Source organism: Mastomys coucha, unplaced genomic scaffold (assembly GCF_008632895.1).
Source record: "Mastomys coucha isolate ucsf_1 unplaced genomic scaffold, UCSF_Mcou_1 pScaffold21, whole genome shotgun sequence".
Taxonomy (NCBI): domain Eukaryota; kingdom Metazoa; phylum Chordata; class Mammalia; order Rodentia; family Muridae; genus Mastomys; species Mastomys coucha.
In genome coordinates this window covers 187,849,743-187,868,474 of record NW_022196904.1, presented here as the reverse complement: position 1 = coordinate 187,868,474, position 18,732 = coordinate 187,849,743, and the positions used below count along the sequence as shown (strand labels likewise).

Sequence of the window (18,732 nt, the reverse complement as noted above, 5' to 3'; positions counted from 1 at the left end):
AGACTCTGGTTAAAGTGAAAGGTGTCAGGAGCCCAGTGCATCTGAGACACACTCCGCTTCAAATAACTCTACTATCCATCTGTCTGTCTGTCTGTCTGTCCATCCACCCATCCATCAGTGGTGACTTGAATGAGAATGGCCCCCATCATCTCACATATTGGTCCCAAATTGGCGGAACTGTTTGGGAAGGATTGGGGGATGGGGCGCAACCTTGTTGGAGGAGTGTCACTGGGGATGAGGCTCAAAAGCCCATGACACACCCAGTTAGGTCTCTCTCTGCATCATGGCTGCTGTCTCAACATGCAAGCTCTTGGCTACTGCTACAGCACCATCCCTGCCTGCTGCCAAGCTCCCCATGATTGTCATGGACTTCCCCACACTCTGGAACTGTCAGTTCCAATAAACTCTCTTCACTTCTGTAAATAAGTGATAGATAGTGTAACTAAGACACTATCATCTCTCTATCTACGATCTATTTTCTATCATCAATCTACAGATCTTTCTATGCCCTTCCACCTGTCACTGCTGATCACTGAACACTGATCTGCCCAGGAATCAGTCCCGAGCAGTCCATTCTGCACACCTCTGTTGTTTGGTCTGTTGCTGTGTACAGTAATGCTAAATTCTGTATTAGAAGGTCAGGGCCTAGGAGGGAATTCTCACATTTGCAAGCTTTTGTTGTGTAAACCTTGCTCCTTGATTTAAAACCTGGTTAAATAAAATTAGCTACAGTCAACTGCAAGAGAGATTAGAAGTAGGTGGATTTTGAGTGACCTGGTTGAGGTTGGAGAAGAGAGAGAAGAGAGGAGATGAGGAGGAGAGGATGAAGCCCCTATGTGGGGAGACAGACCATGAGCACATGGCCAGGAGAAACAGCAAGAGTCTAGGCACACTGCTGGGAGGTAGCCAGGCCAGCAGTGAGAAGAGGAGATTAGCGGTTATTCCCAGGAATTGTCAAGGACAAATAAAATAACCACAGTATGATTCTTGGTTATTTGTAAGCTAGTCAGGGATAAATTTAAAATGTACTTTCTATGCCCCCCCCCCCCCCCCCCATAGTGCAACTGTCCCTGGATCTGATGCCGCTTTCCTCCACTTCTCTCTCATCAACAGAACTTTGGAGGCCAAGTAGAAGTGGAGGCACAGGCTTGGCCACCAAAGCTCTGTTGCTCTCTGCCTACCAGGCACCCTGGAGTCTGGCTGCTCTGTCCCACATACCTGACTTCTAGGTCAACTACCAGGCATTTCAACCGTCTGACATCTTGACACAACTTTATACCTACAAAGTTCATGCTGAGAAGCATTAGGTCCAATCAAATTACAAAAAACGTTGCTCAAACAAACAAACCAACCAACCCAAACCCCTCACAATGTGTTAAGTACCACTGTGCTGGGCCACACTTACCGATAGATATTTTAACCCCGTGTGGCTGGTAGGCTGGGAACTGCACTGTGTAGCTGACTGACTGCTAGACAACAGTCAGTCGAGCTTGCTGCTGACTCCCCTGCTGCAGGCTACCTTCTTCTCCGCAATCCCGTGTAGCCTGAGGCAGCTCTGGGGCACAGGCGTTGTCTTTAAAGCAGTGGCTGATCAAATTACCCTTTAGGGAAGGCCCCGAAATGACTTCCGGGAATTCCAAAGCACTTCGGTTTAGCCCCGCCCAGGAGCCCTAAAATGGCCTGGCTTCCCACTGCAGCCCCAAGGCACTCCCAGAACCTGGGTTATGAAGGTACAACAGTGGTCAGGTAAGAGGCAAACCGGCAACAGGTTCAAATCCTGGTTCAGCCTCTATGGCACTGAGGGCTAGGAACAGTGATGAACGCCTATATCTAGGGGCTAGCCTGGGCTACAAAGCAAGACCATCTCAAAGAACAAAAACAAAAAAACAACCAAACTATGACACTCGTTACAAGTGACTTCCCTGTTCCCTGTCAACTCTAAAAATACTTAAGACATGGGCATAGTAATATAATGAATTATAGGATCTGAAGTGTAATTTTAAAGCCAAGGAAACTTTAGTAGATGAAAAATTTCTATCTTAAGTTAGAAAAAAAATATCAAAGTGACTTTAGGGACATTACGGGTCCTAAGTGCTTTTTACATACACAGGTGTCCTCCTGGCAGGGGGACAGTGTTTTACCTAACACCCAGTTCTTGAAGTCACAACCCCCTTTATATGTAGTTGTGTAACACAGGAAGGGGGACAGAAACATTTTGGCAATAGTAGAAAGAATATCACATACAGACCAGAAACTGGTGACAGTCAAAAGCATAGTGTATTGGAAGAGTGAAGAGTTTTGGGCGGTGTTCGCCTGCCTGTGTCTTGTCATGTGTGCACTGTGCAGAAAAACCAGAGAACACAGAGACTCTGACTCAGATTCAAGACTAGCCTGTACTGTGAACTGCAGTGTCCCTACGTACATAGGGAACTTTGTGCCTTATGGAAACATAATGGTTTAATTACAGAAAATAGACTTCACGGGTTTTTATCTTACTCTCAGGCAGGTGTGGCAGGGCATGCCTCTAATCCCAACACTTCCAGAGGCAAAGTAGATGGATCGCTCTGAGTTCAAGGTCAGACTGATCTACACTGCCAGTGCCAGGACAGCCAAGGCTAAATAGAAAGATCCTGTTTCAAAAAGATAAAAATCAAAACAAAACAAAACAAAAAAACTAATGAAAATGTAAGAATTGAGCAAACAGGGACACCTCATAAAAATACCGAGGAGGCAGGAATGTCCATTAAGCCTAAAGACAGAGAGCTTCCGAAGGGTTTACTGAGCAAACATCCATTCCAAGGAGATGCCCTAATTTCGGGGGTAATGCCCGGTTCCAGGAAACGTCCCCAGTAGGGGTGGATCTCCCCCAACCCCTCCTATGTGCAACTGGTGTCTCCTCCTCACCTGGGGCACAGAAGTCAATGGACTCAAAAGACAATGGGCTCTACCAATGAGAGATAACCAACTCATGCTGTAAACCTACGTACTGGGAAGGTATAGAAAGTGTGGGCTCTTGTTCCTTGGGGTTACCTTTGCCTGAATGCTGGACGACCTTAGTATACTGGATCATGCTAATTGCATTGTTCTCCGTCTCTGTGTTTTTGTGAGTGGGACAACATCCTGAAGGTAAGACTCTTGGTTCTCCAAATCTTACAACAAAAAACCCAATAAGCCCAGTAAAACAAAATAATATAAAGTAAATATATTCTCATTTTCACACAAATACACAAATGTATATGTGTGTGCATTCATTAGTGTAGCTTTAGACTGGCTTGTGTTGGAATGTTCAAAACTGCTATGTGACTTACTGATGTGAGTTTCATAAAAGAATTTTTAGCTTGGGATTAGAACAGAATTTCCAACCATTTCTACAACTGCCTTACATGCACTTGGGGTAACTTTGTACTATATGTAGGTAAAGCCGTTTGTTAGCCTTGAGAATCTTAAAATCAACACGGCAACTCTGTCGAACCTGAAGACCTTTTAGGTTCTGTAGCATCAAATATTCAGCTTAGATTTCGTTTTGTTGTTGCTGTTGTTTGGTTTTTTGTGATAGGGTTTCTCACTGTAGACTGGGCTGGTCTCGAACTCAGGGATCTGCCTGCATCAGCCCCCCATATGCTGGGACTGAAGGCTTGTATCACCATGCCTGGCTCCACTGAGATTTCTCAGAGTAAAAATAATCAGGCACATCTATTTCACTAGTGCAGACTCACTTCCAGCTTTGATAACTGGTAAAGTACATGTCTGCCAAGGACTTATTTTAAATAAATTCTTTAAATGTACCAGTGTGAGTAAGTGCATATGTGGGCCAGGTGACTGTGTATGTGTGAGTGTATATGAGGACATATGTGCATCCAGGTGACTGTGTGTGTGTGTGTATGTGTAAGTGCATATATGCATCCAGGTGACTGTGTATGTGTATATGTGTGTATAAGTCCATTGTGCATCCAGATGACTGTACCTCTGTGTGTATAAGCGCATTTGTGGTCCAGGTGACTGTGTGTGTGTATAAGTGTAAGTGTATATGTGTGTCCAGGTGACTGTGTGTGTGTGTATGTGTAAGTATAATGTATGTCTAGGTGATTCTGTGTGTATGTGTGTGTGTGTAAGTGCATATATGCATCCAGATGACTGTGTACGTGTGTGTGTGTATGTGTGTAAGTGCATATGTGGTCCAGGTGACTGTGTGTGTGTGAGTATATATGCATGTCCAGGTGACTCTGTATGTGTGTATGTGTGTAAGTGTATATGTGTGTCCGGTCACTCTGTGTGTGTGTGTGTGTGTGTGTGTGTAAGTTCCTATGTGTGTCCAGGTAACTGTGTGCGTATTTGTGTGTGTAAGTGCATATGTGGTCCAAATGTCTGTGTTTGTGTGTGTGTAGGTATATATGTGCATCCAGGTGACTGTGTATGTGTGAGTGTAAATGCATAGGTGTGTCCAGGTGATTTTGTATGTGTGTGTGTGTGTGTGTGTGTGTGTGTGTGTGTGTGTTTAAGTCAGAAGGCAACCTCAAGTGATGTTCCTCAGGATCCACCTACCTTGGTTTCTGAAACAGTAACTCACTAAGTAGGCTGGATGCTAGCCAGTGAGCCGCAGTGACCTGCCTGTCTCCACCTCTCTAGACCTGAGACTGTAAGTCAGGACACCATGCCAGTAAATCCTAACTGTATTTCCTTTACATGGATTTACACTGCATTTACATGGTGCTGGCAACAGTAGAACTCAGGTCCTCACACTTGTGTCATACACACCTCAAGACTGGGAGTCTCTCCAGCCTTCAATTTCTCGATAATTTGTTATTAGTAAACACTTGTTTTATATATATCTATATAAATATATAGGTATACACACATGTAAGCACATGCACACACAGACACATGCATGCATGCACACACACACTGGGATCATTTCTTGCGCTCCTCGTGCAGTGTATAAAGGTTACTTTTGTATTATTCAAATGCTGATTTCTGGAATGGCAGAGAGTTGAGTACGGGGACTTTGGTATTGTTATTTTTACAATCATCACCAGTCTCAGTGTTTTATAAAGATCTTCTCCAAGACCTTCAGATTGGTTAACAGGGCTGAACAGCCTACAGCAAAGCAGGAGAGGAGGGGCAGAACTTCCGGGCAGAGATAGGAACTCTGGGAAGGAGAGAGGTAGATTCGCCAGCCAGCCAAAGGAAGTGGGACTTACCAGAGGTAACTAATGGGCCACATGCCAGAACTTAGATCAGAATAAATGGGTTAATTAAGTTATATGGGCTAGCTGAGAAATAGTCTAAGCTTTCATAAATAACTACAAGTCTCTGCACGTGGAAGCTGGTGGGATGAACCAGTCCTGTGATACACACACACATACACACACACACACACACACACACACACACACACACACACACACATATGCTCTCTCTCTCTCTCTCTTCCTCTCCTTCCCTTCTCGCATGCACACACACACACACACAGACACACACACACACACACACACACACACACACACACACACGTTACTTGGAGGCATAAAAATTCCTGGGTCATAAATGGAAAGACTTTAAAAAGCTCTGATTTAAAGAGTTGGACGCCTAAAGAAGACTGAGAAAATAAACTAACATTTCACAACCTAGGAGAATATGACATTAAATCATCGTTCATTTTAGCGTAGAATTGTTTAATAATTCAACAGTAATGTCTTATACTTGATATAACAAAATCAGCATTTAAGAAAAACAGCATGTACTTTTTTTCCAAGACAGGGTTTCTCTGTGTAGCCCTGGCTGTCCTGGTACTCATTCTGTAGACCAGGCTGTTCTCGAACTCAGAAATCTGCCTGCCTCTGCCTCCCAAGTGCTGGGATTAAAGGTGTGTGCCACCACTGCCTGGCTGGAAAACAGCACATATTAAATCCTATGCAAGGACATGGCAAAGTGTTCACTCTGATTACATGAGGTTGACATCAGCCGTGTCCTGAAAAGGTGTAGTATACCTGAACCAGGTGACCCAAGCTTGCTTACTCTCCAGACGTGGAGACGGCACACCACAGACTACATCTAATTTTGCAGAACAGGGCTAATGCCAAGGCCTAGGCCTTCAAGCAGAAAGGCCTTAGTCACTTGCTTTATGGAAATACATGGCCAGACTCTCCACTTCTAGTGGTGTGGGTCCCCCCCTTTTCCATCCTCCCATCTCCACCGTGTAGCTGACAGAACCACTCGTATTACGCTGCCCAGTCACCTCACAAGGGGACAAGTGGGGTTTCCTGTTACATATGAGAGGGGGAAGTTGGTATCTGGGACCAGGCTTTGGATTGTGCTGAATCCAATTAGGCACTGGAAAACACCTTGAAGAAATCCATTCATTTAGGATTTAGGATGGAATGGGACCAGGTTAGTGACACTGTACCTGTCAGCCCCACCGCCCCACCCATTTCCTCATGGTAGACCTAGAGTCTCAGGATGGTGAAGCAAGCACTGAATCAGGAGAGAACCAGAGCTGCGCTCCGTGCTCTCCTTCCCTCCCTAGCCCTGCCCCATCTATCCAGCTATAACTGAGAAGTTAGCACATGAAGTCTGTCACAGGATGCCTAGTAAGACATTTACTGAATGAAAAATGGTTTCAGAGCTCTACTGAGAAAGAGCCTGTGTGGGGGGTACCTGCTTGATAAGCTGGCTTTGCAAATGGTATTACACCGCCGTCCGCACGGGCAAATACGCTCTGTGTGCCTAATGCAACATGCATGCGCACATACACAAACTCTATTACCAAGAATAGATGCAAACATGTATGCGTGCTTCTTTTTCTGATTCTTTGAGGTAAACAGATTTGGCTCTAAGTAAAAAGGTAAACTGCCTGGGGAACAACTGATGGAGGAGTTTTCGATACAGACTTTTGATTGCTCTCCTAGAAACTGGGGTGGGGGGGTGTCTCCAAAGGTTGAACAAAGAAGCCAGGTGACTCCCAATTCTTGACTTTGAACATGAGGAAGCACTTGACTGAATTGCCATCCTCAGTCCAGAACGCAGAAGAAATTCAAGAATTAAGTGGCATTACTATTGAAGCATTCTTCTGTCTCATGAATTTATTCATGACTCTCCAGTGATTCCATGTCTAAATATGGAAAATAAGCCAAGAGACACTGGCTTTCTTATCCAGCACTGAGTATATTTCTTCATTATTCATCTGCAACTCCTGCTTAACCATCCCGATAACTAACAGGATAATAATCTAATGGCTTATTTACTTGGAGCAATAACGGAAAGAGGACCTTAGCTGAGGGTGAATTCCTTACAACACTCAGGAGATCCGGAAGACACCTACGAATGCATGCAGATATGCACACGCTAGCATGCTCAGTGTGAACAGCTGCACGCTTGGGTGAGGGACAGAAGGCTTTCAAGTAACTCAGAGAGAATAAAACAAAAGGCACGAGAAAGGATAAAAAAAACCCGGCAAATTTAAGATTAAAATATAAGATAAAATTTTGTCCACCAAAGTGGTTTCTATACTTTTAATGAAGTCATTTCCTGATTAGACTCATCAGATGCACTTAAAAGATGAGGTGCTCAAACGTTACTGGTACCACATAATTTCTTATCTTCTGAGAAGTATAATGCTCCAAAGACTCTACTGACTGTTAAACAACTCCCATTTGTCTTTCCCCTGAACCATCAAACGTGAGCCATCCTTTGTGATTGTCTTGTTGGGTTGGTCTGTGGCTGCTATGTATTCACTGCAAAATTCTGTACCCCAAGATCTGGTTGCCTCAAGACACTCGAATTCTCACACACAACAGCTTTTTCTGTGCAAACATTGCTCCCCAAGTTAACTGGTCAATTAAAGGCTAGCTCCTGTAACTGGACAGTAGAGAGAGGAAGGCAGGACTCCCTGAGAGGGAGAAAGGAGCTCTATGAAGAGGAAAGAGGGAAGGCCCTTTTACCAGGAGACGTGAGATAAGAGATGTGACTGTCAGCCCGGAAGGTATAGCAACCCACGTGCCTGGAAGGGGCTAGATGCTCGGGTTAACTTAGATCAGCTAAGGCCTAAGCTTTGAAATATTAAAAGGCCTCTGTGTGGTTATTTGGGGAAACTAGCTGGTTAAGGAATAACTGCTGCTGTACTAACTTCCTGCATTAATATGTACAGAATATTAACAAACTGTCACCATATTAATTTCCAGAATATATGGAGAATATTAATAATCATTTTTACATTATCCAAACTGTCATGCCAGCTTAGGCTGTACAAGGGTGCAGTGTCAGAATGTGACATTCAACACTTGAAGGCCACTCCTCTAAGAGGCTTTCTCTGGGAAATAGGTTAGCCTGGGCCAATTCACCAGGCTTTTGAAAGTCCCCAGGAACTGGAGTTGTATTATTTGGAACTCCAGTGGATTATCCCTGAACTCAGGTGACACCCACTGAAATTCAAGCCCGCTGCACTGAGGACTGACTACACTCCTGGGTGCTATTTTCGTCTGGGATAGTATGACCTGCAGCTGTCTCTGGAGGGCTTCAGGGGAAGCCTTGTGAATCAGCTCTCCCCTCCCCGAGCACTGCCCAGAGCCCAGCTTCAGCCATCATGCCCTTGCGGTCTGTGTCCAGCGGGAATGGCTTAGGAAGTACTGTGGTCCCTTCTTACCAGTGGGGTGTGCTATCCAGGACCACTGATGGGGACCCCAAACCACAGGCAATACCAAAGCCTGTTTGTTGTCCTGGGCCTGTCCCACCATGAGGAGGTCTCCAGCATGGTGCGCAGGTTCGCAGCGTGAAACCCATAGCATCCTAGTCCATCTCCTTTGTTTATAACTTCACAATAGAAGATCCTTTCTTCTTTTTCACTTTACATTTCCCTACAGTGTGTGTGTATGCGCACGCACATGCCTGTGTATGTTGTGTGCATGTATGTGACGGCAACTGGTGTGTGTCTGCTGAGGCCCTAGGCCTATGTCAGGAATTAGCCTCTATGGCTCTTCCACTTTTTTTAATGAGGCACAATGTCTCACTCAGCTCCAGAGCTCATGCCAAGGCTAGTCTCACCAGTCAGCTCCAGAGCTCACGCCAAGGCTAGTCTCACCAGTCAGCTTGCTCTGTGGATTCTTGTCTCTGCCAAAGAAGGCTGGGACTGTGAGCAGGCCACCGCCCACCTCCATGAGTTCTGGGAATTTGAATTCTGGTTGTCATGCTTGTGTGGTGAGTAAGCACACAGACATCTCCCCAGGCCCCTGAAAAGGTCCATTCTTACAGCAGAGCTCGGCAACATGGGCACAGGCTTTTATTTCTTCGCTGGTTAAGAATTCCTGCTTAAAGAAAGAACTCTGTGTGCACGCTCCTTTGGGCATGTAGGAACTGCAGCATTAAGAACCAGCCCTTTGGAGGGAGGAATTATTAAATAAAACAGGATGACCCAAGCTCAGTGCTGCCATAGCCCAAGCAACGACTTGGTAGCTAACATACTGTACAGAAGGATGACACATCCTGCACGGGACAGCCGTGTGACATCAGACTCCATCACACCATGTAGGATGAGCAATGTGCCATTTAAAAACCAATGAATCCTTATTTCTGGAGTCTTCCATTTAACAATTTCAGACCATGGTTGAAGAGTAACTGAAACATCTGAAGGTGAAGTTGTAGATGGGGCTGGGAATTACCACAGAGAGCAGAAGCAGAAGGGTGTGCCTGACCCACAGGAAATGCCATACATGTCCCCAATCAAAAGAAGCTGCGAGGGTCCTCTGCTGCCCAGCAGCCTTCCTCTTAAATTGCGTTACTTATTTAATTGTGTACTTGTGGCAGTCAAAGAACAACTTGGGGGAAGCCAGTTCTTTCCACCATGTGGGCTCAGGGGATAAATTCCGGCCAGCCAGCAGGCTGAGATGCTGGGCCACCTTGTTGGCCCAGCCTTCTTCTCTTTTTAACTAGAAACCCCTTCATGTGAGTGCTGCTGTACTGTCTGGACACTAGTTTCAGCACAACCATCTATTATTGACCCATCATAAAAGTGATGAAACCTCAGTGCCTCAGTTTCCCTAACGGCCAGAAGACATCGACGTCGGACCCATCTCCCAGGGAATATACATGGATTAACTGTGATAATGTGAATAATGAATGGAGGTGTGATTATTCATATATGGCAGAGGTAGAATACAAGGTGAACTCAGGATAGGCAGGGACCCGCGCACAGGTGGCTCCAGTGGCTCCAGCTTCATTCACCCCAGGAGCAAGCTGCCCTGCTATTCCTAGAACCCAAACTCTGCCACTCAGCAGCCATATTCCTTACCGGCAGGCATCAGCAGCCCAGCCTTGCTCTAATGAGAGCAGGTTTCCACTTCTGGGGACGGTCCCTCAAACACACAGCTGTGAGCAGGAGCCCCCACAGCGCCGTGCTGCCTTCCTGGACTTGCCTAAGCTAGAAGGTCCAACACAAACCTCCTTTCCTGGCTGGTGAGATGGCTCAGTGGGTAAGAGCACTGACTGCTCTCCCAAAGGTCCTGAGTTCAAATCCCAGCAACCACATGGTGGCTCACAACCATCCATAATGAGATCTGACTCCCTCTTCTGGTGTGTCTATATAATAATAATAAAAAACAAAAACAAAAACAAAAACAAACCTCCTTTCCTGAGTGTCCCCTCCCCTCGGGTGTGAAGTGGGTCTAAGTGCCTGAGGGTTTCAGACAAGAAGAGAACTTACCAGAGAATGGAGGAGATAATGGAGGAGCGGTCTGGCTTGGCGTCAACTCCGTCTTCGCTGGAGGAATCCACCTTTTCTAGCTCCGCAGCACAGTCCTGATCATCGGTCATCTAGGAAGGAAACCAAACGGGAAAAAAAAACAGATGCAGAGTGGCGGCTTAGCCTTGCGATCGTGAGTGCATTCGAGTGTGAGCAAGTCACACACACACACACACACACACACACACACACACACACGCCGCTGGTCAACCCTGGACGTCACGCCCTAGACTCTGTTCCCTTGTGTTTTTAACCAGGCTCCCTTGCTGGCCTGGATCTCCCCGTTAGGGTAGGCTGGCTGACCGGTGAGGACCAAGGATCCACCAGTCTCAATTGTGTGTCTAGGCTCCTGGCTCTGTAAAGTGGGTGTTAGGGACTGAACGCAGGTCTTCACACATGAGCAGCCCTCTACAAACTGCAGGCTTCTGCTTTTTAGCATTTCTAGGTGACATAACCCTTAATGAATTAAACATAGGCATGAGCAGTCTAGAGCTCACATCTAAGCTCCACAGTTGCTGCACCATCAACGTAATAGTGTATGTGATCCGATACATGAGTGCCAAGTCTATGGACAGTCTCCTTCCAGAGACCAGGTAACCAACTCGAGGAATCCAAAGCCCAGAGCTCAGAGCTTCTGCTTCAGCTCCCACGGCTTTGATAAACATGTGTACAATAAACTGGGTAAGTTCTGTCCGGGTTCATAACAATCAGCCCCCTACGTTCCTGCCAGGTCACAGACACTCATACTCAGCCTGACCTAGCCGCCCAGCACTCTTCAACAGCAGCCGTAACTCCGAGTCACAGAGCTCTCTTCACTGTAGGGGTGTGTGTGTGTGTGTGTGTGTGTGTGTGTGTGTACACAATCTTCACTCTACACAACCTACGTAAGTGGACTACCAGCAAATGAGTTTCCTGCTCAGGAATCTTCAGGAGGCTCATGGGGATAGCTCAGCCGTGCAAGGGTGAGTGAGGTCGTGAGTCTGATCCCAGAATGTGCTTTTAACACCAGCCCAGATCTCAGACTTGTGGATCCCTGACTTCACCTGACAAGCCAGCTTAGATGAACTGGGAGTTCCAGGGCAGAGTGACACACAGTAGGACGCCTCCTGGAGTGACACCTGAGGTTGCCCTCTGGTCTGTAGTCACACACATACACCACACACACCTCTTCAAGTGATCCTCACTATTTAAATATTCCGTTTTCAACTTGCCTCCTTGGATTTGAAGGCCCTCCACACTCTGGGACAGGCGTCAGGAGCCCAGCCCACTTGTTTCTGTGAGTGAGTGAAGTCTGTTTGTTACCCACTGCCTCTGCTTGTTTTCTCTGCGAGCAGACACAAACATTTGCTACCTGCCTGTTTACCCATGTTCACTGCCTACTTGGCTCTTCTATTTATTTTCCATTTATTTGTGCTCTGCTAATTGCTTAGCTCCCGCAAGACAATATGAATCCATTGTGGTAGAAGCATCTGGCACACAGAAGGTACTTATTAAATAAATATTAATTGAGTGGAAGGCTGGAGGGAATGAATACCCTCATGGGAATAGAATTAGCTAAACAAGATACAGCTGGTCCAAGGAGAATCCATATTGGAATCATTGCTCACAAATCAAATCCTCGTTCACTCTCAGCAACCAAAGGCAACTGGCAAACTTCAGCTTTCTGTGGCCGCAGACCTGAGCACATGGGTATGAGGCCTCAGCCTTCAGGGACAGTATGGGCACACCCGTCAGGGCTGGCATTGGGATGTTTTTACTCGGTTGGAAAAGAAGATGGAGTCTGTTTTTATAGAATATCCTTCGTTCCAGAATGGGCCAAAGAATGACATCTAGAGTTGGAAATCTACCCTCGAGAGAGACGGCCTTGGAGGCCAAGCAGCAGCTCTGTGGACTGCAGCTGTAACGTGTCACTGTGACATCTTCCAGCAGATGACAGAGAGATAGGAGAAGGACAGCGGAGGGGGAGAGAAGGGGAAAGGAGAGGCTTGGCTTGGCTTCTGGGCAGTGGAGAAAGAACTGAGTCAGGAAGGAACCTGGGGTCACCTCCACAGTGGCCAAGAGAAATCAGATGGCCGCCCATGTCTCTCTGCACATCACAAGCCTTACCACAGTCACCAGCATGGTTCTGGTCAGGACACAGATCTTTCAGATCAGGCCCTAGATGTTTCTTATGTCAGCACGGAGAAAAGAAGCAGAGGCCGGGCATGAAAGACGCCCGGCAGTTTGTGGTCCATCTTCACATCATCAGCGCAGGGTCATCAGCGAGGCATGTGCTCAAAGATCTTCTAAAGTTAACAAGTCAAAGTTTTGCTAAAACCTACCAGGAAAAGATACTATCTCCAATGTGGTCTTAAACCTTGACTCTTTGGCCAAATTTAATCTTAAGGGTTAAAGGAGGAACAGAAAGAGGGAAGAAAGGGAGAAAGAGAGAGAGAAAGAGAGGGGGAGAATGAATGAATGAATGAATGAATGAATATATGTCCTTATGACTCCAAAATAGGAGGTTCCAACTAGAAACTATAACTAGAAACTACAACCCTGGCCATTCCCCACAGACCGGAAGTCTGTAGGGGACCCTGGAAGTGTAGGCACCAGAAGCGATTCCAGCACCTAGAGGTCAAATTCTCAGAATTGCACACAGCAGGGAGCCTATGATAGTTTCATCTCCCATCTCCTTCCCTACGGAGATGCAACAGAGTAGCACATTTTAAGACCAATGGATGAAGAGAATGTGTATACCAAAAGGCTAACCCTCGAAACTGAGGAGAGAGGGTGTTCAGAAGGAATTCACACACCCAGATAGCAACCCCAGTTAAAAATAAATAAATAAATACACGCACAAAAGATCTGGCTGGTCTGGATCTGCTGTGCCCCTTCCGCCCAAAAGTTCCCCCATCTGCTGCCAGGAGGCACTGGAACCCCAAGTGAGGCCTCCTGGGGAGCTTCCTGCTGCTGACGGGTCCTCAGAGGAAACACTGAGACCCATCCCCTCCTCCTTTTTTACCTCTAAGCCATAAAGCCAATGCCCTACTGTGGAGATCAGTCTCCAACAAACTCCAGTGTTGAGCTCAGGCTTGCTTGGTCTCCAGCTGGCGGTGCGGCCTCGCTGGAGGACGTAGGGCATTGGGAGTGTTTCCTGGAAGGGCAGAGTGTACCTGGACCCTTCCTGCAGCCGCTCCCTGCTTTCTGGCTGTCATGGTGCTCTGTCACACGTAGACTGAGACTTCTGAACCAGGAGCCAAAATCACTCCAAGGCAGAGGGTCTCAACCTACGGGCAGAAACCCTTCGGGGGCCACAGATCGGATGTTTGCAGTGTGACTCATAGCAGTGGCAAAATTACAGCTATGAAGTAAGAACACAATAATTCTATGGTTGAGGGTCACCACGACGTGAGGAGCTGCATTTAAAGAGTTGCGGTGTAAGGACGGTTGGGAAGCACCGCTCTAAAGGGAGAAATCTCTTTAAGTTGCTCTCTCCTATTCTGATCACTGTGAGGAAAAACTGACCAGAATGTACCAGGTTGTGCTCCGTCAGCAGCCCACCCAGGCAATCATGGGCTGGAGGCTCTAAAATGGTGAACCAGAACAGACTACTCTTTCTAAATTGATCACCTCAGGTACTTATTATGCTGACAGAAAGCTGATCCAGGCCTGAACCTATTCCTGCCTGAGGAGCTATTGAGTGCTAGGGAAGGGAGGGTCGGTCTTCCTCAGGAACCCTGACTCCGCTCCAGTGGATGGCCCCACACCCATGTACGAATGGTCAGCCCTAACTGGTGTCAGTGGGAGACTTCTCCACAATGCTTACACCACCATCTGCTGGAAGCCCAAAACATCTGCCTGGCCGCCCTGAGGTGAACAAACTTTGCCCCACCACACACTCTCACCACCAAGATGCCCTGCCTCTGTCACCACAGGCCCACAGCCACAGAGCAAGCAGACCAGAGAATGAGATGCCTGAGATCAGGAGCTACCATACACCTCACAGGCAGGAGTCGAGTCTTAAGCCTTCTTGCTGACAGCCTACATCAGTGGACTTGACCCTTCAATCAGGAAGGCTAAGCACCCGGTCGCTTCTTGTCCCCCTGCTGATCCACCTGAGTATTGGAAACATTCAAAGATCTCAGGTAGTCACCAAATGGGGTGCTTAACCTCGGTGACGTCACAGAAGCCAGGCCAACTCTTGGTTTTGAGTCTGGGTTTTATCTCCACACCCTCTGAGAAAGCCATCTCATCTGGGCTCAATGGCGCTACCTGAGGGGCCTTCCTAGCATGACTTTTCTGTACCTGTCCCCTTTTCAGGGGCTGCAAAGAGCAGTCATTACAGAGACAGTGCCTGCCCACTGTAAAGAGACATGGAACGTCTTCCTTAAATGATGTGTGATGCCTGCTGTTACAGTTCGGCTGTAACTAGTCCCCCAGAGATCCTTGTGTTGGAAGGCTAGCCCCCTACACGAGGTACAGAGATGGGATCCAGTAGGAAGCCACTGGGGTTCTTCGTGTGTTAGTTCCCAAGGGGTTGCCTAGAAAATAATGTGTCCAGCCACTCCCTGGCTACCCCAAATTCCCATCTTACAATGTGACTGTTCCTATTTGCAAGCACTCTGGCCACTGGGATGCCTCTTGCCCTGAGAGCTTCCCCAGACTCAGGCTGACAAGGCATGGTGTCTAGTTTTTGTTTTGTTTTTGTTTTGTCAAGTTCACACAGCCTAGAGTCACCTGGGAACAGGAAATCTCACTTGAGGAGTTGCCCAGATCGGAAAGGCCTGTGGCTATGTCTATGGGGAAGTGTTCTGACTAACGGCCTCAGTGGGAAGGCCCAACCCACTGTAGAGGTACCACCAGCAGGCAGCTGGGTCTGGGCTGTGTACGAATGCTAGCTGAGTGAGTGATCAGACTTCCTGCCTCCAGGTTCCTGCCTCAACTTCCCTCAATGACAGACTGTGACCTGAAACAGTCAAGTGAAACAAAGCCTTTCCCCTCCATGGTCACGGTGTTTGTCCCAGCCAGACAAAGCACACTAGAACAGGTGTGAAGCAAGTCACTGAGGTGGGTCCGGACACTGCCTGAACTGGCATTTCCCTGAGGAAACAGGCTGCCTGCTTCCCCGACACCGTGACCTCGAACAGACCCACCTCCTGTCCAAATACATTCGTCCTTAAGTGAAAAGGTCCTGAGGCCGCCACCCTACCCACCATTGTCACCTGAGGTTCACACTGTTAGGTAACCAGAGACTTTGCCCATGTCCCGTAGGAGGCTGCACAGTGGCAGACTGCAACGTTAGGCCTTAACAGTATGGAGGTGGGTGTAAGGTCAGACTGGCCAAACTCTGAAGGAAGAAACAGCTTGCCAACAGAAAACCAGGACCTCGTCAGTAAGCTCAGCTCAAGAGAAAGACCTGTGAACTACTTACAGGTACCACCTGCGCCTACTGGTCAGCTTACTTTCCCATAAACCCGAAAGGCCAAGGAGTGAAGGTGAGGTGTCGCCTGGAGCCCATACTGACAAGTGCCACCTGCCAGTCTTAAGTCACTGTAAGAGTCCGATGCAGGCGTCCCACACAAGAAAGAGTGGTTGGTCAAAGACCAATGCACCCAACTCCCTCCTTCCCTGAGCACAAGTCTCCAGGGCCGCCCAAGATTCCCAGTAAATGGACCCAGCAGCACCTAAGTCTCCTCGCTGGTTCAAACAACCACACTACAGCCCTACGCCCGCTCTTTCTTCCCTGTTACATCCGGAATGGCACCGGATGTCGGAGACCCCAGGCCAGGAGGCCAAGGGATGGCAGTGCCCAGCAAAGCCAGCGATGGCGTAGAGAGCCTTCCGAGCCACCGCGCCCAGCGAGCCTGCGGGAGGGAGGGGGAGCGGGGCGGGGACGCGCGGAAGGAGAGAGCGCGCGGAAGAGGGGCGGGAAAGCCGCGATGGCGGCCCAAGTTACCGTTCCCACGGCGGCAGCCAGGAGCCCACGGCGGCGTGCGTCCTCCGCGAGGGTCGAGGGCAGCTTTGGGAGAAACTGAAAGTAAAAGTCCCGGAGGCGGAGGGGGAGGAGCGGGCGGACCGGGCGGGGCTGCGCCTGCAGTCCGGGAAAGCTTGGGGCGCGCGCTGCGGAGCCCGGCGCTGGGGACGCTCGCACGGGAAGCTCGCGCGGGAAGCCCTCGCCGCCCACGTGCTGCTGCGTCCCGCCTTGTGCGATGTTCGGGCGACCCCTGCCGCAGCAGGAACTGGGCGGATAGAGCGCTCTCTACAGAACTGGCGGGCCGCGGGCTCTGCAAAATGCCCGCCAGAAAAGTGACCCCAGACTACCCGCTGCAGATCTGTCACGTGCTCTGAAAATCTGTCTGCGCGCTTGGTCCACACCTCTCTGCAAAGTTGGCGAGCTGTCACCATCACCGGAGGAGAGAGGGGCCCTGCAAATCGGGGCCAGCCCTCTCCCTTCTCCTATGCCACATATGCAAATTTCTCCGCGCTCACCAGAGACGAGTGCTAAGAGATTCAAAAACTGTAAACGTCAAAAATCCCACTGAGAGCACACTCTACAAAACTGTCTATACAGCACATTGACCTAAAGATTTGACTTGCCCTCAATGATGAAGCTCCGTCTTGTCTTTCCCCCTTTTTCCTAACGCAAACCGCATCCTGACCGGATACTGTGCACCACCAGTTGCTTTAGTCTGATGGGACTCGAGGGCACGAAGTTTCCACCTTCCAAACCCAGCTTGCACGGATATTGCACCAAAATCATCCATGTGTGCTCCCTCCCGTGTGTCAGGGACTAGGTTTGAGGAAGCACACAGTGAGCTAACATGGGTTCCTGTTCGTGTCTCCGACACACACAGACAGACAGCAGATAGACAGACGACAGACATATATATCTGGGCTTCCGTCTGTAGACGCTTCCAATTCCCCCCCTCCACCCAGAGTCGTCAGAACAGCTCCTTCACTCACACTGAAGCGAGCTATGTGAGAGAACTGTGGTCACAGGCATATCCTGGAGACGCTCCTTGGCCCTATAGGTCTCTGGAGCCATCAAGGCTACTTTATTTGCTAGAGTGCTTTTCCTTGAACCCCAGCGTTTCACACTATCTCTAAAAATCTCAGCCAGTATGGGTACTTTCTGGAAGTCAAGAAAGACTCACGCCCTAGGCAACTGTGAGGGCATAATTAAACCGAACAATTCTTAATATGCCCGCCCTCCTTTTTATTTAATGATGGTGTCCCTGAACTGTCGAGGTAAATGCTGGGGTAAGCCATGGCTCTTGGTATGATGATTTGCTTTTTAAAATAACTCAACTGGCAATTCTTTGAAAACTGAAGAAATCCTATTGACACTATAATTTATCTAAGTGTAAACTGTGACTTTTTCCGGTCTAGTCCTGAAATGTGGAAGGGCCTTGACAACTGGTTAGTCTCTGCTCATTTGTTGGTAAGGAATGTGAGGAGTTGCCCATGTGACAGCCAGGGTCCTGTTGCCTAGACAGACAGTGATGTCTTATCCAGAAGAAGGCTCTGCCTATATTATTGTATGCTTGATGTGTCAGCATACAGGAATCCATAGCTAACTCGGGTGGAGAGGCAGGGTGGCAGGGCGGGAAAGCTCTTGTCCATTATTGCTTGTGGGCTGGCATGAGAACCTCTGGTTACTTCCTCCCAGACTGGATTGTTACAATTCTGACTCTTAAACTTATGGAAGCACAGAAGGAAAGAGACCTTGAATGCAAGTGATGGTCCCTCCTGAATGTCTCTCCTTGGTCACCCCAGCTTTGGGTGTGCTGGTGTTATGGATTGACTCGGGGCCTTGGAGAGAAGGTGCTCCACTCAGTTTCACCCCTGTTCCCAGCCATGTAACTGTGCTAAGCTTACTGTCTATACTAAGTGTATGTGTGTGGGGGGGACTCTTCCTCTGGAGACCTTTACCAGCCTTATTTATCAGATGGTTTCCCTGGGGCTGAGCTCATGATTGCTCTTGGCCTCATTTCTCTAGACTTTGTTTCTAGCATCCTCTG

The 18,732-nt window shown here is 48.2% G+C and overlaps 1 protein-coding gene across 1 annotated transcript in view; it reads right to left on the bottom strand.

The window, feature by feature from the left end:
* Nucleotides 1–16,929, bottom strand: part of Casp7 (caspase 7) — a 37,321-nt gene extending 20,392 nt beyond the window's left edge. Inside the window, exons 1-2 of the mRNA XM_031390781.1 lie at nucleotides 16,668–16,929; nucleotides 10,691–10,800 (exon numbers count right to left, since the gene is read on the bottom strand). Coding sequence (XP_031246641.1) covers nucleotides 10,691–10,800 — 110 coding nt within the window. The 5' untranslated portion in view covers nucleotides 16,668–16,929. The remainder of the gene's footprint in view (nucleotides 1–10,690; nucleotides 10,801–16,667) is intronic.
* Nucleotides 16,930–18,732: the final 1,803 nt, after the last annotated feature.